General features: G+C 42.9%; 2 protein-coding genes across 3 annotated transcripts in view; one reads left to right on the top strand and one right to left on the bottom strand.

Moving 5' to 3' along the window:
• Positions 1–20,512, bottom strand: part of kel (kelch protein) — a 300,707-nt gene that overhangs the window by 264,738 nt on the left and 15,457 nt on the right. The window lies entirely within an intron of this gene.
• LOC139761245 (uncharacterized) overlaps positions 1–20,512 on the top strand; it is a 102,346-nt gene that overhangs the window by 74,327 nt on the left and 7,507 nt on the right. For both annotated transcript variants that reach the window (XM_071685289.1, XM_071685282.1), the window contains exon 3: positions 17,269–17,564. In XM_071685289.1, coding sequence (XP_071541390.1) covers positions 17,269–17,564 — 296 coding nt within the window. The remainder of the gene's footprint in view (positions 1–17,268; positions 17,565–20,512) is intronic.

Raw genomic sequence — 20,512 nt, 5'->3', positions numbered from 1 at the left:
AAGGTGAGCAACTAAGAGGGCTAGGCTTTTTTTTTTTTTTTTTTTTCGTTGTCCTTTTTTTTGCAATATAACTTAATACCTGATATCTATGATATCATATTGCCAGCTCAAACATTCTAATTTATATCGATAAAATGTTGTCATAACAAAATCATTATTAACAACGTATATTGCAAACACAACTAATGTTATAGTGCGTCACGGTGTATGTATGTTGCGTTCACACACTTGCGCATTTCATTCGTCTCGTCAAGGCCACACACACTTGGAATGACGAAAATATCACACATACTTTGTAATACAAAAAACAAAGACCATAAAACACGAAGGTTACACTCCAAGTAGATTGGCCTTTAGAATAGCAATGAAATATAAAAGCAAGATTAATTTTTCTCTAATTTGTTTATATAGACTGGTTACACTTGGTTATTTTGAAATAACAAAGGATTTCCTGTTTTTTTTTTTCAAATGAATGTGAATTACCATCTTTCAATGTCATTTCTAGCCAAACCTACGACAGACGAACCTAACTTTCCTCAGTCAACTTGGTTTAGCTTTGTAGCATTTCATCGTTTATCCATTGTAATTCACTGAGTTACAGACTTTAATATTCCTGCTCACGCCGTGTCAACCGTCAACAGTCCTTGAACCCTGGGCCTCTCACTTCCCAGACAGTCAGTCCTGTAGGCATGAAGCTCCACTCCTTAAACAATCCTTTGGTCGTGAAACATCACTCCTTTGGAAATCATAATGACATTGAGCTCTCCAGTCGACAAAAAGAGAGAAAAAGAAATTCTTGGACCATGAAACTCCAGTCCCAAATTCTTGAAACGTGAAGCTCTGTCCTCACACTATTCTTCAAGCGTAAGGCTTTGGTCCTTAAACTATTCGTAAAGCATGAAACTCATGTCCCCAAACTATCACTAAAGAACGAAAGTCAGGCCCTCACACACTATCCTTGAGCATCTATCGCGTCCTTAAACTAACGCTGATAAATGAACGTCTAGTCTTCAAACGTTTCTTGAATAACGAAATTCTAGTTCTCGAACAATTCTTGAAGCATGAAACTCCTGTTCTCAACCCAACCTTCAAGCATGAAGTTTCAAGTATGATGAAGCATGAAACTTTAGTTGTCTAGCATTCCCTGGATCATGAACGTCTAATCTTCGAACACTCCTCTGATCATAAAAGTTCCACTCTATCATCACCTTCAGTATGAGGTTCCAGTCCTTAAATACCCATTGAAGCATGAAACCTACAGTCCGTAAACGTTCCTTTGAGCTTGAAGCTCTAATCTTAAAACACATCATGAAGTATGAATCTTCTTTCTCAGCAAACCATATGAAATATTTTTTTTTTTCTATATCACGCAAAACTATCAGCCGGCACGAACCCCCACACTATCCGTCTTAAACCAGACCTTAATGATACCACTGGCCGAGGGAACAGAAGAAACGAACACTCCAAAACGAACCTTACCTCGACTCACAGCACTGACGAATTTCTCAAAACATCAGGATATCTAGGAAAAGTCCGACATAGACATTTGAGACTTGTCCAAACACAAAAGAGCAAATGGGTAAGTTTTTGGATACTTTAGTATATGATAACTTACCCTGACACTGTCCATCAACTTGAAGTTCTAGAGCAATAATATATTATCAGTGAAGAGACAGAATAAGTTAGAAGAATGATACAGTGGAGAGCTATAAGCCTCCTTTACCCAAGCCAACCCTTAGGTCCCTCAGATGTGCACCGACTTTTATATTTCACAGGTGATGAGACACAAGTAGCATAGGATACCACAACGTTCGTGATCACCTCGTTCTGGTATACCTTTGGTCGCCTTCGACCGTGGTATTTTTGCGTTACCGTGCCTGATCGAGTATCTGGTCAGCAGGAGCAGAGCCAGCAGCAGCTGCAGATGCAGGTGCATGGAACAAAATCAAAGCCGAAGCCAACAACACATTATTAGCACTGAAAGAGAGACGCCTACTATCAGGACGAGGAAGTGATCGGGTAGGATGTTGTTATGCATCGCGGGCTCAGACTTCACGTAGCGTCTTGCTTCTGTTGTCCGTGATGGAAGAAATGCCTGCCTACCTGCCTGCCTGCCTGCTTGCTTACTTACTTTGAAGTTTCCAGTGTATTATCATTATTATTATCATTATCATTATGCTGCTCCTGCTGACATTATCGTGAGAGGAGGTTAGGTTAGGTTAGGTTAGCCTAGGTTGGGTGGTCAAGTTTAGGTTAGGCTTGTCCAAGTTTAATGTTCCATGGCAAGAATGAAACTTGAAAAAGCAATGCTCACTAGGCTACTTCCTTTCCGAATTTAATAATAATAATAATAATAATAATAATAATAATAATACATCGAGCACCGCCTCCCAAGGTTCTAGTCTGACCTTTGATATGTTTAGTCTGCCAGGTTCAAACGGTCTGAAAATGTCAGCGCCTTACACCATGGCTGGTAGTGTGTATTTATAGTGCCGTTATGCACAATGCTGCCCCCCGTGCGTCAGAAGATAATAACACTTCTCTCGACCACGTCCGCGTGTGATCAGTAACCGGTATTTATCGTAATGACGGTGTTCAGCAGTGCACGAATGAGGACATGAATGTATCCTATCTCCTCCGTGGACCTTACCGCCTGGATATTAACTGAAACATTCCTTGGTTAGCTCAAAGCAAGGCAATAGGTTTGTCGATGTTGACATCAAATACACCCTTGATGATGACATGTGGACACAAGCAGCTCAACACACACAATCTCTCTCTCTCTCTCTCTCTCTCTCTCTCTCTCTCTCTCTCTCTCTCTCTCTCTCTCTATATATATATATATATATATATATATATATATATATATATATATACATCCCATCAACAGTGGACCGCTAACGTTGTTTCAAACGTTTGAAAGTCGTTGTTGCAACAGAGTTGTGGGTTTAAGCACAACATTAAGGGAAAGCGAGAGGTACCGAGTAATACGTCTGTCTCCGGATGTTGACCTAAAACATGTCGTCAGTGATGGTATATGGCGATGCTCATAGATAATTCCTGCGCACCTGCGCCTTATTAAACGTGTTCTTTTGTTGTTGTTTTTTGTCCAAATCTTTGACCTCGAGAGGTACGGTCATAAATCAAGCCGTCGTGATGCACAAGACTCCAGCGACTGGTGTCAGTCACACACAGCAAAACCCTACACGTCAAGACATTCGACTCAAACAGGTCGCAAGCACAGATGATGGGGGGAATTCGGGCTGACTCTATAACTGTGAAAGAAAAACGCCAACGTTAATTAAGGGAGGAGTAATTCAACGGTGCTTGTGTCCACTGTAGTACTGTTTAAGGAGTGCGTAGCAAACAGTCGACTGAAACATGAGGTGCTGGAGGAGGTCCTCAGGGGATAACGAGTATCTAAAAGCTCTTTGGTCATACCAGGGAGGAGTACTGCCGCGTCAACAGCGCTAGAGAACTCTTAGGTCGAGAGCCTCTGCGCACGCGCGCTCTCCCTGCCACCATTCACAGCTGGTTGCAACACTATGGGCGTGACCAGGCCCGGTGTGCTAGGGCGGCTGCCTGGAGACAAGGAGGGGTAGGACGGCAGACACCTGAATAGCAGTCAGTGCGCCACAATTTACCTCACCCTAAACGGCTGCGTAGCGCCTTAAACCCGATCTCTTGCATATAAACTGACCCCAGGAGAGAGAAAAGAAGGTGGCGGGGGTTCACAGTGCGTGTGCACACCGCTGCGAGTGCGCACCGCCAGCCGCCAGCACGCACACACAACCGTTACTTTCACTCGTGTGTACACATGGCCGAGTTGTCGTCCGTCACGGTTTTAAGCCTTGTGACCACCGCCAGCCACCCGCTGGCCACTGCCTTCACGTTCCTCCCTTTCTGACTGGCTCTGTGATCGTTACGGTTGCCTGTAGTAGTTGGCTCTGGTCGTTACGGTTGCCTGTAGTCGTTGGTTTTGGTCGTTACGATTGCTTGTGGTCGTTCTACTGCGACTCCTGATGCGTGTGTATTTTAACGTTTCGCCTTTTTTTTCACTGGCTCGCGTCATTTACATTAGGCTCTTTTATTGGCTCCACTCGTCACGATTGTCGTTCTAATTGGCTCAGATTGACACGTTTTACAATTCTACTGGATCTAGCAGTCACGTTCGGCCCTTTTATTGGTTCCGGACGTCACCTATGCCTTTTTTTATTGGGTCAGGTTGTCACATTTTGCCATTTTATTGGTTCCAGAAGTCACGTTCGCTTCTTTTATGGGCTCTAGCAGTCATGTTCGGCTTTCATTAGCTGTAGTCGTCTGGCTTGGGTTTTTTTTTTTCATTTTCTCCGGTCGTCGTGTTACGTTTTAGTCGTAATGTTTGGCTCTATTCCGTCATGTCTGGCTTATTTTTTTCTCTCTATCTCTAGTTCCCATATTCGGCTCTCCTTTTTTTTCTGCCTCTCATCATCATGTTTGGCTACTTTACTGCCTCTAGTCGTTATTTTACTGCTTCCTCTGGCTCTATTCGTCAGTGTCTGAATTCTTATAGTCGTCACACTTCTGAGTTCCCAGTGGCTCTAGTAGTCATCACGTTTTGTCTCTATATTTATGCTAGTCGTCACGTTTCTGTCTCCTTCCTGGCTCTAGTCGTCACGTTTCTGTCTCCTTCCTGGCTCTAGTCGTCACGTTTCTGTCTGCTTACTGGGTCTAGTCGTCACGTTTCTGTCTCATTACTGGCTCTAGTCCTCACGTTTCTGTCTCCTTACTGGCTCTAGTCGTCACGTTTCTGTCTCCTTCCTGGCTCTAGTCGTCACGTTTCTGTCTCCTTCCTGGCTCTAGTCGTCACGTTTGTGTTCTATTGTTGACTCTATAGTCGTCACTTGTCTGCCTTCGTACTCGCTCTACTTTCTTACCAACACTAGCCTTTCAAGTACCTTCCTTTTTTGTGTGTGTGTTCTATTCGTTACTCTTCTGCCTCATTCGTGGCTCCAGTCGTCACGTGACGTTTCCTCTCCCTTTCTCGTTGGCTCAAATCCTGACATTTTCTTAATAGGTCCTTTGGCTAAAGCCGCTGTGCCTCTGTTCTTTTCTCACCTTGGTTCTGGTCGCGATGCATCTCCCTCCATTCGTCGTAACGAACCTTCTCGTTCAGCGGAAATCGCTATACACTAGTCTGTTCTAACCATGGCGTTTATTTCTCACTTCTGACTGACTCATTTCGCAACGTATCTCGTCTCTAACTGGTTCCTTAACTGTGACATTTCTGGGCCGTCGCTGACTCGGATCATAACTCTTCTGCACTTTCATCTGGTCGAATTTTAACGTTTCTGACCTCCTCTCGGCTCCTATCGTGGTGGTCACAGCTTGTTGGTGGCGCTAATCACAATGTATGTGACCTCGTACTGGCTTAGTGGTGATATTTTTAAGGCCATTACCGACCCTGCTCGTAACATTCCTCCCCCTCTCATTGGCTCTCGTTACGATGGTTTCAGTTCGTGCAGGTCCCGATGGTGACGTTTCTGCTCGCTGGGTATAGTCATAAGGTCCCTGATGGATCTGGTCAAAACAATCCCAGGATTGGAGAGGATGCAGGGGGTGAGGGGGCGGTAATCAGGAGGAGGAGTACTGGAGGAACTGCCACAGGGAGGCTGGTGTGTGAGGGATGACCTGAAGGAGGAAGCACCCTTAGGAGAAGGACGCATTTCTCAAGGTCACTGTCGTGTGGTATAGTGTTCAAGGTGCCTATATTTTCCTACAGGCTTACAGTGGTGCACATAAGGTTGATCTCACAGGCTCCAGACGTGACGCTCACTCCCCTCTTAAAGGCTTTAGTTGTAGGGTTCTCGACCTCTTCGTAGACTGTGTTTTGAGACGTTCGCGTTATCCGTTTCCTCTTAAGTATGATGTTTCTGTCGTGACTGCCTGGAACAACGGCGCTTTACCATGCCACAGGCTGTTACAGGGTATGACACCTGAGCTTTGTATAATTTCATGGTTCGTAAGAAGGGTCAGGTTCCTCCATCAGTTGTGTACTAGAGTCTTGTTAGCGACATAGATAACCAGTGAGTAACTTGCGTCCAACCTTTCATATTCCCACACAGTCAGATTAGATCTCTCAGATGACAATGGTCCTCTCTCTCTCTCTCTCTCTCTCTCTCTCTCTCTCTCTCTCTCTCTCTCTCTCTCTCTCTCTCTCTCGTCTCATACAGGCTCCTGGTGCAGTCGCTCAATTATCACCTACGACAGTGATCTGTCGGCTTCTGACCTCCTTCTTTTTTTTTCTTTCTCTCTCTCTCTGTTACTGTTTCTATCACTGTGTTACTTGCTAAGTAACTATCCTTCTCCACTACTTTTCTGTTCACCTACTGGCTCTTCCCACAACTCCTCTCTCTCCTTCTGCAAACCCATCTTTACCATCTTTCAATAAAATAACGAATCCTGATTCGCCTGTCTTCCTATCTATTAAGCCTAACTTTGACTCGTCCTCTTACTGAGCCCATCTGCCATCACAAATGCTAGGCTAATCTTCAACAAAACTCTCCGGGTTGACGGCGGAGTTCATAGGCAAAATGATATCAGGCAAATATAATGTACAAGGTTTCTGCTCTGTGCGGAACGATCTCGCACCTTCAAGACTTGTGTTACTGAGGAGTTCAAGGTTTCACAACGTACTACAGGTAACGTGTTACTAAGGAGCTGAAGGTCTCACAACGTTCCACAGGTAACGTGTTACTAATGAGCACAAGGTTTATAAAGTAGTACAGGTAACACAATATTAGCAGTGATGACGTAATTAGTGTACTGGGGCTTAAGTGGCTGGGGGGGGGGGAGAAGCAAAGCACATAAAGAAAAAAAAAATGAACGTGCATGCAAAAAGAAGCTGGACTATATGACAAGCGGGACTGGTGGTGGTGCCGCCTGAGCATGATCTGCGTGCGACTGTTCACCATGGTTGTTACCACGCCAAATGCTGAGCTTAACTCTCATTCGATCACCTGGGGCTCATCTGTTCCTCAGCTGCATAGACGTGGCGAGCTGTAACAATGGCTACTTCCTCAACCTGTACGATGATTTACAGAAACGCCTTTAACACCCTCGGAGTCCTGAGTGCGCGACCTCCTCCCTCTATCTACAACCAGCCTTGGGTCCTCACACAAACAAACACCAGAGTTATACTGGAGGGTGTGACACACGAGACTCTAGGCCACCGCTGGGAGTCGCCCCTTGTGTGGTGAACACTGAGAGCGAAAGTTACCAGGCCGCCACAGCTCGCTCACACACACACACACACACACACACACACACACACACACCGTTACATACTCAAATACATATACGAAAAAGACACTTTTTTGTATAGACACACTTAGGAGTGAAGATTATTTATTTATATCTATTATACTTTGTCGCTGTCTCCCGCGTTTGCGAGGTAGCGCAAGGAAACAGACGAAAGAAATGGCCCAACCCCCCCCCCCCATACACATGTATATACATACGTCCACGCACGCAAATAGACATACCTACACAGCCTTCCACGGTTTACCCCAGACGCTTCACATGCCCTGCTTCAATCCACTGACAGCACGTCAACCCCGGTATACCACATCGCTCCAACTCACTCTATTCCTTGTCCTCCTTTCACCCTCCTGCATGTTCAGGCCCCGATCACACAAAATCTTTTTCACTCCATCTTTCCACCTCCAATTTGGTCTCCCTCTTCTCCTTGTTCCCTCCACCTCCGACACATATATCCTCTTGGTCAATCTTTCCTCACTCATCCTCTCCATGTGCCCAAACCACTTCAAAACACCCTCTTCTGCTCTCTCAACCACGCTCTTTTTATTTCCACACATCTCTCTTACCCTTACGTTACTCACTCGATCAAACCACCTCACACCACACATTGTCCTCAAACATCTCATTTCCAGCACATCCATCCTCCTGCGCACAACTCTATCCATAGCCCACGCCTCGCAACCATACAACATTGTTGGAACCACTATTCCTTCAAACATACCCATTTTTGCTTTCCGAGATAATGTTCTCGACTTCCACACATTCTTCAAGGCCCCCAGGATTTTCGCCCCCTCCCCCACCCTATGATCCACTTCCGCTTCCATGGTTCCATCCGCTGCCAGATCCACTCCAGATATCTAAAACACTTCACTTCCTCCAGTTTTTCTCCATTCAAACTCACCTCCCAATTGACTTGACCCTCAACCCTACTGTACCTAATAACCTTGCTCTTATTCACATTTACTCTTAACTTTCTTCTTCCACACACTTTTCCAAACTCAGTCACCAGCTTCTGCAGTTTCTCACATGAATCAGCCACCAGCGCTGTATCATCAGCGAACAACAACTGACTCACTTCCCAAGCTCTCTCATCCCCAACAGACTTCATACTTGCCCCTCTTTCCAAAACTCTTGCATTTACCTCCCTAACAACCCCATCCATAAACAAATTAAACAACCATGGAGACATCACACACCCCTGCCGCAAACCTACATTCACTGAGAACCAATCACTTTCCTCTCTTCCTACACGTACACATGCATTACATCCTCGATAAAAACTTTTCACTGCTTCTAACAACTTTCCTCCCACACCATATATTCTTAATACCTTCCACAGAGCATCTCTATCAACTCTATCATATGCCTTCTCCAGATCCATAAATGCTACATACAAATCCATTTGCTTTTCTAAGGAGTGAAGATATGGTACATATATATCAACAAGGTTGAGACAGGGGGGACACGAGTGTAAGACTGAGACAGGGGGGACACGAGTGTAAGACTGAGACAGGGGGGACACGAGTGTAAGACTGAGACAGGGGGGACACGAGTGTAAGACTGAGACAGGGGGGACACGAGTGTAAGACTCTCCCTGTAACATACAAACAGTGATCACACAGATTATATACAGATTCCCAGCCTGTCGCTGGAGTAGCACGCAGCAGAATTGTGGACGAGACAAACTGTCTATTGCTCAATTTCCGAATCATCATCTACGTACATGAACAAGTCGTTCAGTAAACTGTTTACAATTCGCATTTGACCTAATCAGAATATGCATCTCACCATTAGTCATCTCGAAGAAATTGAAAGACCTAACAGAGAAGGTCCAAAGGAGAATAAGAAAGGTGGTATCTGAAGTGAAAAGCTTGAGTAATAGGGAGTTAATAGCGGTGCCTATCATGGAAAGGAAAAGAAAACGGGGAGATTTCATCACAACCTTTAAGTTTCTAAATCGATCTGATATTGTCGATAGCGAAGAGCTATGTGAAAGATGTAAAAACAGCAACCAGGGTTCATCGCAAGAAATATCTAGACTTGTGCGTGAAAGGAATTAGTTAATTGATAGAATTATCAGTTCATACAGTATAAGGAAGTTTTTGGGAGGTGGTAAAGAAAATTCAAGGAACAGGAAGCTATGAGTGTAGAACCCCATGCTGTACATATAGTTCATATATAACGCGGTTATTTTCTTTCCAGGCATAAAATGATTTCTTCCGTAGTTTAACAAATAACCTAAGCGAAAAAGAAACAAAACTCATGTTCCACATGCTTTGGTATCCATACGTGAATATGTTTACGGATGGTGCTAAGGTTATGAGGAAAGAATGATAGGCTATTCTGGACTACAAAAACCTAAAACGAGGCCTTAACAGGGTCTGTGTGTGGACAGGTACGTTAATCAGGAAGGTCTGTGCAAAGTGATCGATATGAAACTCGGCAAAATGAAACCTAGTAATTATCATCATCGTCATCATGCAGAAGACAAACCACAAAAATCCACGAGTGAAAGTCGACTTGGTGTTCAACCTTTGATCAGGACACCACACTAGATCTGTAATGAAGTTGAGTTACCGACGAATCATTATCAAATACACATGAAGGCCGATCAACAATCTCTTGGAGTTTGATGTATAACCATTCTACCTTAAAAGGACTTCAGTGTCCTATTTATAAATCCTAAGTTAATATCTTAGACGTCTTGCTCAGCAATCCGTCTCTCAAAGTTGCTGCTTTGCTATGCCAGCAAAAAGGGAGATAGTTCCGAGGACAAGCCCGAGATCTCCTGCTGCAAAAGCTTATGTTCCCATATTCTTTACGCTACTTCAGCAGCAAGACTACTTTCCCATTCTATAGCACACACACACGAACAGTTCAAGAAGACGACTATTACCTTATCATGAGGCAGTGACAGGAACATTTTAGCATTAAAAGTACCATCCCATTCTGATCCAGTGACAAAAACACGTTTCTTACGATCAACTCAGTATTTACGTTTAGGAACACCACACCTTGATAATATAAAGCCATTGCATAAACGGACACAAGTAACAGGACTAGGTGAACTATAAAGCTTTCTATCGACTGAAAGCATGCTATCGTACTCAGCTGTGTTCACACACTCCACAAATTATGCCTTCATACACCAGTAAACAGGCTCTCAGACAAATGTTGTGCTATGCTAATTTACCGTAATTCTCTAGTGAGTACGAAATGATATTCCAGTTATTATGCTGGAATACTTTGGAAATCAATCCAAAGTAAAACACTCACCAAACTTGCATAATCCATCTACTATTCGCATGGAACCATGATGATATACCAAGAGAGTTATCAACGTTACACGACGGAAGTAGTAACAGAACCAAAGTTTCCCTTACAAAGAAGTAACAGACAAAACACGAATAGTTGTACACAAAAATAAGGCAGGCGAGTCTGTGGGAATCTGTACTTAGAAGGTACGTCAATATCACCGCACCGGCCAAAGGCCACTCCCCACTCCCTGTGGTCGGGAAAGGTTGCGGTCATACTTGAAATCTTCGTCTCGTCGGTCAATTGTCAACTTTTCCTTTCTTTCCACATACGTTTCACCCAGTCATGGCTCCTCCCCGCACCTTCAGGATTCTCCAGACTGTGCTCGTGGTGCCTGCTGGTGTCCTAGGACCTATTCTCGGACTAGTACGCTCTTTGCTTCAAAATTTTGCTTAAATCACTGTCTTATTGTTTTGGTGAGGTCATATTGTGGTGGCGTCGTTGCATCACCACACCACCGCAGCTGCTGTGATTTAGAATCATGTGCCTCAGGTGTGCCGCAGCGACAAGTGAACTTAGATTTGGATGACAGGCACCAAAGGATATCGTCATATTGCCACCCACAGCCACACAACCATCTGACCTTACACCCAACTTTTCAAAGTACAGCCAAAAGTCCTGTTTACATGTGTGGCAGTAATCGCCCAGTCTAGTACTAAGTTAACCATGGCCAAGATATATATATATATATATATATATATATATATATATATATATATATATATATATATATATATATATGAAGGCATATATATGGAGAAGGCATATGATAGAGTTGATAGAGATGCTCTGGGGAAGGTATTAAGAATATATGGTGTGGGAGGCAAGTTGTTAGAAGCAGTGAAAAGTTTTTTTATCGAGGATGTATGGCATGTGTACGTGTAGGAAGAGAGGAAAGTGATTGCTTCTCAGTGAATGTAGGTTTGCGGCAGGGGTGTGTAATGTCTCCATGGTTGTTTAATTTGTTTATGGATGGGGTTGTTAGGGAGGTAAATGCAAGAGTTTTGGAAAGAGGGGCAAGTAGGAAGTCGGCTGGGGATGAGAGAGCTTGGGAAGTGAGTCAGTTGTTGTTCGCTGATGATACAGCGCTGGTGGCTGATTCATGTGAGAAACTGCAGAAGCTGGTGACTGAGTTTGGTAAAGTGTGTGAAAGAAGAAAGTTAAGAGTAAATGTGAATAAGAGCAAGGTTATTAGGTACAGTAGGGTTGAGGGTCAAGTCAATTGGGAGGTAAGTTTGAATGGAGAAAAACTGGAGGAAGTAAAGTGTTTTAGATATCTGGGAGTGGATCTGGCAGCGGATGGAACCATGGAAGCGGAAGTGGATCATAGGGTGGGGGAGGGGGCGAAAATCCTGGGAGCCTTGAAGAATGTGTGGAAGTCGAGAACATTATCACGGAAAGCAAAAATGGGTATGTTTGAAGGAATAGTGGTTCCAACAATGTTGTATGGTTGCGAGGCGTGGGCTATGGATAGAGTTGTGCGCAAGAGGATGGATGTGCTGGAAATGAGATGTTTGAGGACAATGTGTGGTGTGAGGTGGTTTGATCGAGTAAGTAACGTAAGGGTAAGAGAGATGTGTGGAAATAAAAAGAGCGTCGTTGAGAGAGCAGAAGAGGGTGTTCTCAAATGGTTTGGGCACATGGAGAGAAAGAGTGAGGAAAGATTGACCAAGAGGATATATGTGTCGGAGGTGGAGGGAACGAGAAGTGGGAGACCAAATTGGAGGTGGAAAGATGGAGTGAAAAAGATTTTGTGTGATCGGGGCCTGAACATACAGGAGGGTGAAAGGAGGGCAAGGAATAGAGTGAATTGGATCGATGTGGTATACCGGGGTTGACATGCTGTCAGTGGATTGAATCAGGGCATGTGGAGCGTCCGGGGTAAACCATGGAAAGCTGTGTAGGTATGTATATTTGCGTGTGTGGACGTATGTATATACATGTGTATGGGGGTGGGTTGGGCCATTTCTTTCGTCTGTTTCCTTGCTCTACCTCGCAAACGCGGGAGACAGCGACAAAGCCAAAAAAAAAAAAAAAAAAAAAAAAAAAAATATATATATATATATATATATATATATATATATATATATATATATATATATATATCTTGTTCTTGCCTAACTGTCTTAGACCTTTAAAATCCGGGGTCACACATTTCAATTTCCCCCTACATTAGACAAAAACTAATCACAGACGGTGACCTTATGTGTACTTCGTACACACAAACTGACAATTTACAACATAGACGGCTCTGACGGTGCATAAGATGGGCGGCGGTGCTGACGATGCTACGATACAGTTACTCGACCAACTTGGCACATGTAGATACAGTTACTCGACCAACTGACATGTAGGTCATGGATGAGGCTTAAGCCAGGATATAACGTGTGAGACACGGCAGATAGGCATACTATACCCAGCCAAAGTTATATATATATATATATATATATATATATATATATATATATATATATATATATATATATATATATATATATATATCAATGGGAAGATTGAAGAAAGTCTTATTCTTTTATATTCCTTTTCCTAAATATTTTGTGTTCTCTGCATTCATTATTTCTGTCTTATTCCATTATTGTCAAAGTTTTCCTTCTTTTTCCGTCCCTATTCCCTCTGCTCAGTTTCTCCTGGTGTCCTAAGTTATCCCTTCCTCCCAATTACAAATATGTCTGTCATACCACCATCATCATGATAGATCAAGAAACTTGATGTATAATTATGTCTTCCCTTCTCCCTTCTAACGTTGGCAAATAAATGGCTCAGTTACCTTACATTACGCAAGGTCTTTTGTAATTCTTGGACCTCTCGTAGCAAACGCAGGCTCCCTTAAGTGTGCTGACCAATCGTGATGTATGGCCAAAGTTGCATCTTGCCTACGCTAAAAGCCCGTATCTATCACCTAGTTAAACAGGGACTTTGAGACGAAATTTGTTAACACTGGTATATAGGGTTTGCCTGCCGGACAACTCTGGTAATGTGGTACTCTAGTGTATAAGCTAAGCTAGGTTACATGTTAACCTCCTTGGCTATGTCTCACCAAATAGATTCATGTATTTTTCTGTGCTAAATGAGATTCATAACATGGCCTCCTTTTAACGTCTCTCATCATTAAGTTATATTTAGTCGAATTTTAAAGTCTGTTACCCAAATACCTGGCTAAATTTGCACCGTAATTCGATTTGAGGTTTCTCTCTATCCAAAATCACCCCAATGTATTTTATAAGTTTATTATCAACCGAGAATGTATTCAAGATTATGACTCGATTCTTGCAAAGTAATTTACATTGATCATGAAAAACAGCGGTTCCAGAGCGTAAGGGTACTACTGATTTGCCCTCTGTTCCCTTGCTCTTTAGTTGTTTTCGCTCAAACAAAACAGTTCTCTTTCGCCTGCCTGAAAGTAGAATTCTCCTAACCATTCTCTTGTGTGGGTTGTGTCAAAGACGTTCCCATGATTTCTGGACATAGTGTCCAGTATTTCATTTCTCTTTTGTCCTGGGCCAGCGATCATTCTTATCACAGTTCAAAAGATTCTTAGTTATCTATGACCTCTTCATTTTGAACCCTTCATGTTTCACACCAGGCTAGCTTTTTCTGTGAATATTCACTCATTTGGTGTCAAATAATCTTCCACTATTTTAAAGACGTCAGATACACCGGTCTATAAGTTTAGTGCATTGTCCCTTTACTTTCCTTTAATAAAGACAAATATTTCTCTCTTCGACTCCCTTGTCTGCGTTGTTTGAGACTGCTCACGTAGCCTACCGGTTCCATTTCAATCTGAATAGATATCTAATCTTACGGTAATTTAGGGAAGCCAAGAAGTTATAATGATCATAAAAACTACCATTTTTGTAGATGAAAAACAATATATGATAAAATTTGTGAACTTTTTCTCACATTCAGGCAGCATACGCTGTATTAAAATAGAAATCTTTAAATTTCGTTTCTATCAAGTGTAAAGACAACGGGACAATACAGTTTCCTGCTGGCGTTTAAATTTGATATACCCCATAATTTCCCTACAATTTCACAGAACCGTAAAGAATTAAATCATACACGACTCGTCAGTGTCGAGTGGGAAGCAAGTGTACAGCAGTCATAGGGAGGTAATGGCACAGCCTGTGATCCTGCCAGAGGCAGGTGACGCTGCAGCGGTGGGCATGTCGTCCGGTTCTATCCAGATATCGTTGTACAACCTGTTCATCTGGCCTTACAGGCGTCCAATGGCGTCTCCCACTAATTCCTTTCCCAGGCTGAGCCACGATAGTTATCGGCAAAGTACAAAATGAAACTACAATACGTTAATGAGTACAATCGACATCAACCGACATGCAGACACTCGTGTAGCACGGCAGGATAACAGTAGTGTGGCGGCGGGAGGTAGCGACGCGCTCTGGTAAGTTTGATGTACCGCAAGCAGGAAATGACCTGGCCTTGCCTCCCAGACCTGGTCGCATCTGACCCTGGTCACTGTGCCCATCTAACAACACATATGCTACCTGCCTCCTAGATAGGTTCGCATCTGACCCTGGTCACTGTGCTCATCTAAAAATATACTGTTCTCCCATCATCTCAGGCCTCCTCACAAAAAAAAACATACGTTCCTCTTAAGCTATAGCTTTAGGTCTTCTTGTACAAGGTTCCCCCCTTCCCAACCGTCTCATCAGTACCTCCGGCAGTAACTGTAAGCCGCTTGGGAACTTTAGTCGTTTCAGGACGGGTCTATTGGGAAATCACACTTTAACTTAAAATTTCTGGATATTAAGTCCATCAAGAAGAAATCATTTGAAACATTTTTAGTGATATGAAACATTCATAAGCGATGCAATACCCTCAAAACGAAATATTACCCGTTATTTATTAGAGTTCGATAACATTTTGCATTTTCGTGTCACAGTTATCGGCTTGGTTTTCAGTCTGAGGAATCAACAGTACACATATGTGCTGACATCATTTCCTAAACGTAATGAAAAACATTGTACGAAAATATGGTTTCTTGCAAGACGGAGGACTGGAGGAGATCCTTCTCCAACCTTTACATAAATTCCACACAGCAGCAATGTCAAGTGGTGAAAACTTCACATTTACTGTTTTCTGTTTTCTATGACTTGCTTGTCTTTATATATATATATATATATATATATATATATATATATATATATATATATATATATATATATATATATATATTTTTTTTTTTTTTTTTTTTTTTTATACTTTGTCGCTGTCTCCCGCGTTTGCGAGGTAGCGCAAGGAAACAGACGAAAGAAATGGCCCAACCCCCCCCCCCCCATACACATGTACATACACACGTCCAGACACGCAAATATACATACCTACACAGCTTTCCATGGTTTACCCCAGACGCTTCACATGCCTTGCTTCAATCCACTGACAGCACGTCAACCCCTGTATACCACATGACTCCAATTCACTCTATTTCTTGCCCTCCTTTCACCCTCCTGCATGTTCAGGCCCCGATCACACAAAATCTTTTTCACTCCATCTTTCCACCTCCAATTTGGTCTCCCTCTTCTCCTCGTTCCCTCCACCTCCGACACATATATCCTCTTGGTCAATCTCTCCTCACTCATTCTCTCCATGTGCCCAAACCATTTCAAAACACCCTCTTCTGCTCTCTCGACCACGCTCTTTTTATTTCCACACATCTCTCTTACCCTTACGTTACTTACTCGATCAAACCACCTCACACCACACATTGTCCTCAAACATCTCATTTCCAGCACATCCATCCTCCTGCGCACATCTCTATCCATAGCCCACGCCTCGCAACCATACAGCATTGTTGGAACCACTATTCCCTCAAACATACCCATTTTTGCTTTCCGAGATAATGTTCTCGACTTCCACACATTTTTCAAGGCTCCCAAAATTTTCGCCCCCTCCCCCACCCTATGATCCACTTCCGCTTCCATGGTTCCATCCGCTGACAGATCCACTCCCAGATATCTAAAACACTTCACTTCCTCCAGTTTTTCTCCATTCAAACTCACCTCCCAATTGACTTGACCCTCACCCCTACTGTACCTAATAACCTTGCTCTTATTCACATTTACTCATACAGGCGTATGGATATTTTCAGAAAAATACGTCCTGTAAAACATAAATTCAACAAAACTCTTCAGTTACAGCCTAATTGACAGCCTGACAAGAGATCACATGCAAATATCTACTTAGTAAACTTTCTCCAATAACATATACATAACATTCCCTTTAGTCACAAACACAGTAGGTTAAGTCCAGTAAACTGTAGGATATAACCCTGGAGTCACCCACCCCAGGGTTGGTTACCAATAGAGTGCTCCAGTATTGATCTCGTCAACGCTCCCTGAGACAACCAAAATGTTTACAAATTAGACATGTAACTGTTGAGCGAACACCAGTCGCAGGTACTATCCAAAATAATCCTGGCCACCCTACACTGTAATGTCCATTCATGTCCTGTATTTCTGTTGACTGAGAACATATCATGAGGTTCTAAATGTAAAGTTAAATACTTGGTTTGACAGTGTAGCACTCCACAAATTCTGTCAGTCAAATTATTATTGTGAGCATTTAGTACATCACTGAGGGGGAAACATAAAAACTAACCAAATTTTTATTTTGCAGCTTTAGCAGCGGCGAGCCTGGCATCGGCACAGGATGACAGTACAGTTGCTGCCGCTGAAGGGGGCGAAGAGAACAAGGAGGAGGAACCAGAGGTGGAGACCAAACCACCGCTCACTGGCAACCCACAGATCGACTATAAGTACGACCCTAACCTGCCCCATGAAGTCATAGGCTACGACCTGAGCGACTACCCTTTCTACAGCAAGTTACCCAAGGACCTCCTCGACCCCAAGTTCAACTTTTCCTGTGACGATCGTCATGATGGTTTCTACGCCTCCGTCCCCCATAAGTGTCAGGTATGTAGAAGACTTCCCGGACTCTTGTGTGCTTGTATCATCACTTATCTGGACACAGAGGGGGACGAGCCTTACGTTCGTCAGGCCCGTCTCTTCATGTCATACAGCCTTTAGAACCTTGAGTGTTCTCCATATTCATCATTGCTAAGATTGTACCATGTGTTTACCCAAGTGTTGAAGACAGGCTTCACCACGTACGTTCCATCTGGCGCTTTATTTGCTTACCCTACCGTTATCATCTTCGTGCTATACATTCTCCATTGAACGCCCGTTATCATATCACCCCTTATCTTCGTCCTTGCCTCCATACCATTCTCTTCCAGTCCCATCTTTTTCTCGATCGTCTGTGGCATTTCTGTGGTTCTTCATATCTCTACATTCCTTCCGAAACAAGTTCGGTGTCATCTCCGATGTCCCTTCTACACACTGATCTTAAAATCTATTTTTCCTAGTAAGGAGGTTGAAGCCTCATCTACTCCATTTTACATCTTTATCACTTTACCTTACCAGGATTTAATTCCATTAGCTATGTGTTGACTACTGATGTAATTTGTCTGGGTCTTCCTGTAGCATATCGGATTCCCTGTTCCTGATCAGTTCTTAAGTGATTTTGAGATCAGCAAACTCTTTTATATTTCGTATATACAAAATGTGTGACTCTAGCACTGCATTCTTACTTTACAGACTAAAGTCGAAAGCAGTCCATCTTATAAACTGTGTCATGTTAACTTTAATTAAAACGTGACCTGCCTGCCCTACGCCGCAATTTTAGCTCACTTTCCTTCTTTTATAGGTACTACTTTGGTTTTTGTTCCCGAAAGCTGGCTGCTAGGGTGTCCCCACCACTAGCTATATCATACAATATTCAGCACGCTGCTGCGTCACATGATGACTGTGTGGTCGCTGTCAACCCAAGGGTGGGCCATTTTGATAGCTGTGTCTTTCCCTAGATCTCAAAGCTTTGGAACCCTCTGCACTTTCATGTTTTTCGCAGTGACTATGTCCTGGCACAGTTTAAAAGACAGGTTTTTTCATTTCCTCTAAAATTCGTAGATGCTTTTCCTTGTCTCTTCTTTTTTCGTCTTCATTAACCTCTCTATATTTCAATTAAGTCTCGGCCTTGATGTGGACGTTTGTCCATGACTGGAGCCTAAAAAAAAAAAATAGAGTACACACTGAACAGGTCTAGTTCCAGCAGGGATACATGAATAAGGTATCAAAACAATTTATCAGATAAACCACCCACATTTTGATAAACCTATATCATACAATTTTAGAACTATCCCCTGTTGTCTATACTTTAACCTTTCTGTCCAATGTATTGTTTCTCATCTAACCACTCTGGAAGAAAGTATTCTCAGCTGTGAATAAACTTTGCAACTTTGTGTTCAATTTCTCATCCAATATGTCCTCTTCTGTATCAACAATCTTTCCTTATGACTTGTCTTTTATTTACTGCCGATGTGGTTCTGATAATCTTATCGAACAGTTTTAAGATTTTCGTGTACTTTCTTATCAATGTTTGTTGGCCTTTTTTTCGAAATTGCTCTGTTCCTCCTCCTATATTCTATGACTTGCTACACCTTCCAAACACTGCCTAGCTTTTACGTTTAGTGCTTCAACCCCTCGGTACATCTCTACCCTTTTATACATTTTAACATATTCTACAGAATCGAGTCTCCTTCACTATTCCCCCCTCTGTCTTCCAGTACTGTCTCTCACGTAATGACTTCTTCGTTACAGAATTCTAAGGTCTCTTTTTTGTTTAGCTGTTCTTTACTCCTCTGAAACTCTGTGTCCCAGATTGCGTTCCTAAAGTAACTACTCGAGTCTGTAAATCTTCTTAGTACATGATGCCTTGCTGCCTCCACATTCCCTTGATGAACACGTCCTCACATTACGTGATCACTTTCTTCAACAGTTTCCCTTTACAGTCTGTCGCACATGCCCATGTAATCTCCCCCTCTGACTCTTGTGAGTTCAGTGACGAGCCGGAACAAGAGGTTCTTCTCTATACAATACTCAGAACTTGTACCTAGTCCAAGTCTTACTTCTCAGATGTAGATCCAGACGATTTCCCTTCAATGTCCTCTCCCCCCCACCCCACAACTTCAGACAGCTCCCATCATAGAAGAAGGCTTGTGTCTCTACCTCCAGCATTATCCCAGTAGCTTCTTTACGGTGATTTTCATTCCGTTATTCCCCTACTTCAACCTCGGATCATCATCGACTGCAGCTGCTCTGGGAAAACTTAGTCATCTCTTCCTAAGAACGTCAGACGCCTTCTCTGTCTTATCTCGTTGCTACTGTGTATCCTGTGACTTTATATCCTTGTCTGACTTTGCCTCAACAGATCCAACAATTTCTGGATTGATTTCTCCCGTACGTTCTCTAAACACCGGCTGTTTGCCGTTTATCAGTGGTCTATGTATGCATCAGTTAGTCATGTCTCCCACTGGACGAAATTCCCAGTTCCTTAGTGGTGTACATGTTACTCTCTAGTGTCTCTGTATTCCCAGTGTTTCCATGTCATCTAAAATTTCCCTCTAATTTTTCTCCTCCTTTGATCTGTTTTTAGTAAAGAATACCCTATCCATGTTTCCCTTGTACAGATGTTTGTTGGTCTGCCTTAACTAGCTAGGCTGTTATATTCCATTCTGGCAACACTATACAGATATTTTCTTCTGTTCACAGAAACGTGTCAAGGTTTTGTTCAATCAGTCTCTGAGGACGTACTTACTACGTCAATTATCTCCAGTGTTTCTCAGTTTCTATTACCCTCTTTTGTTCTCGTATCTTCATACGACTGAATCTTTTCCTCGTGCGGTCGGAAATCACTTCTCTCCTATATCATTCTTCTTCCTATGTCACTGCTCTGGTAATGCCTGCTTCTATCAATAAGTTCTTGGTCTTCTTTTCCCCTCATACTTTCGGTGAAGAATACTGCG

The sequence above is a fragment of the Panulirus ornatus genome, chromosome 3, assembly GCF_036320965.1.
Source record: "Panulirus ornatus isolate Po-2019 chromosome 3, ASM3632096v1, whole genome shotgun sequence".
Classification (NCBI taxonomy): domain Eukaryota; kingdom Metazoa; phylum Arthropoda; class Malacostraca; order Decapoda; family Palinuridae; genus Panulirus; species Panulirus ornatus.
The sequence above is the reverse complement of the archived record's forward strand: the minus strand, read 5'-3'. Positions and strand labels throughout refer to the sequence as shown.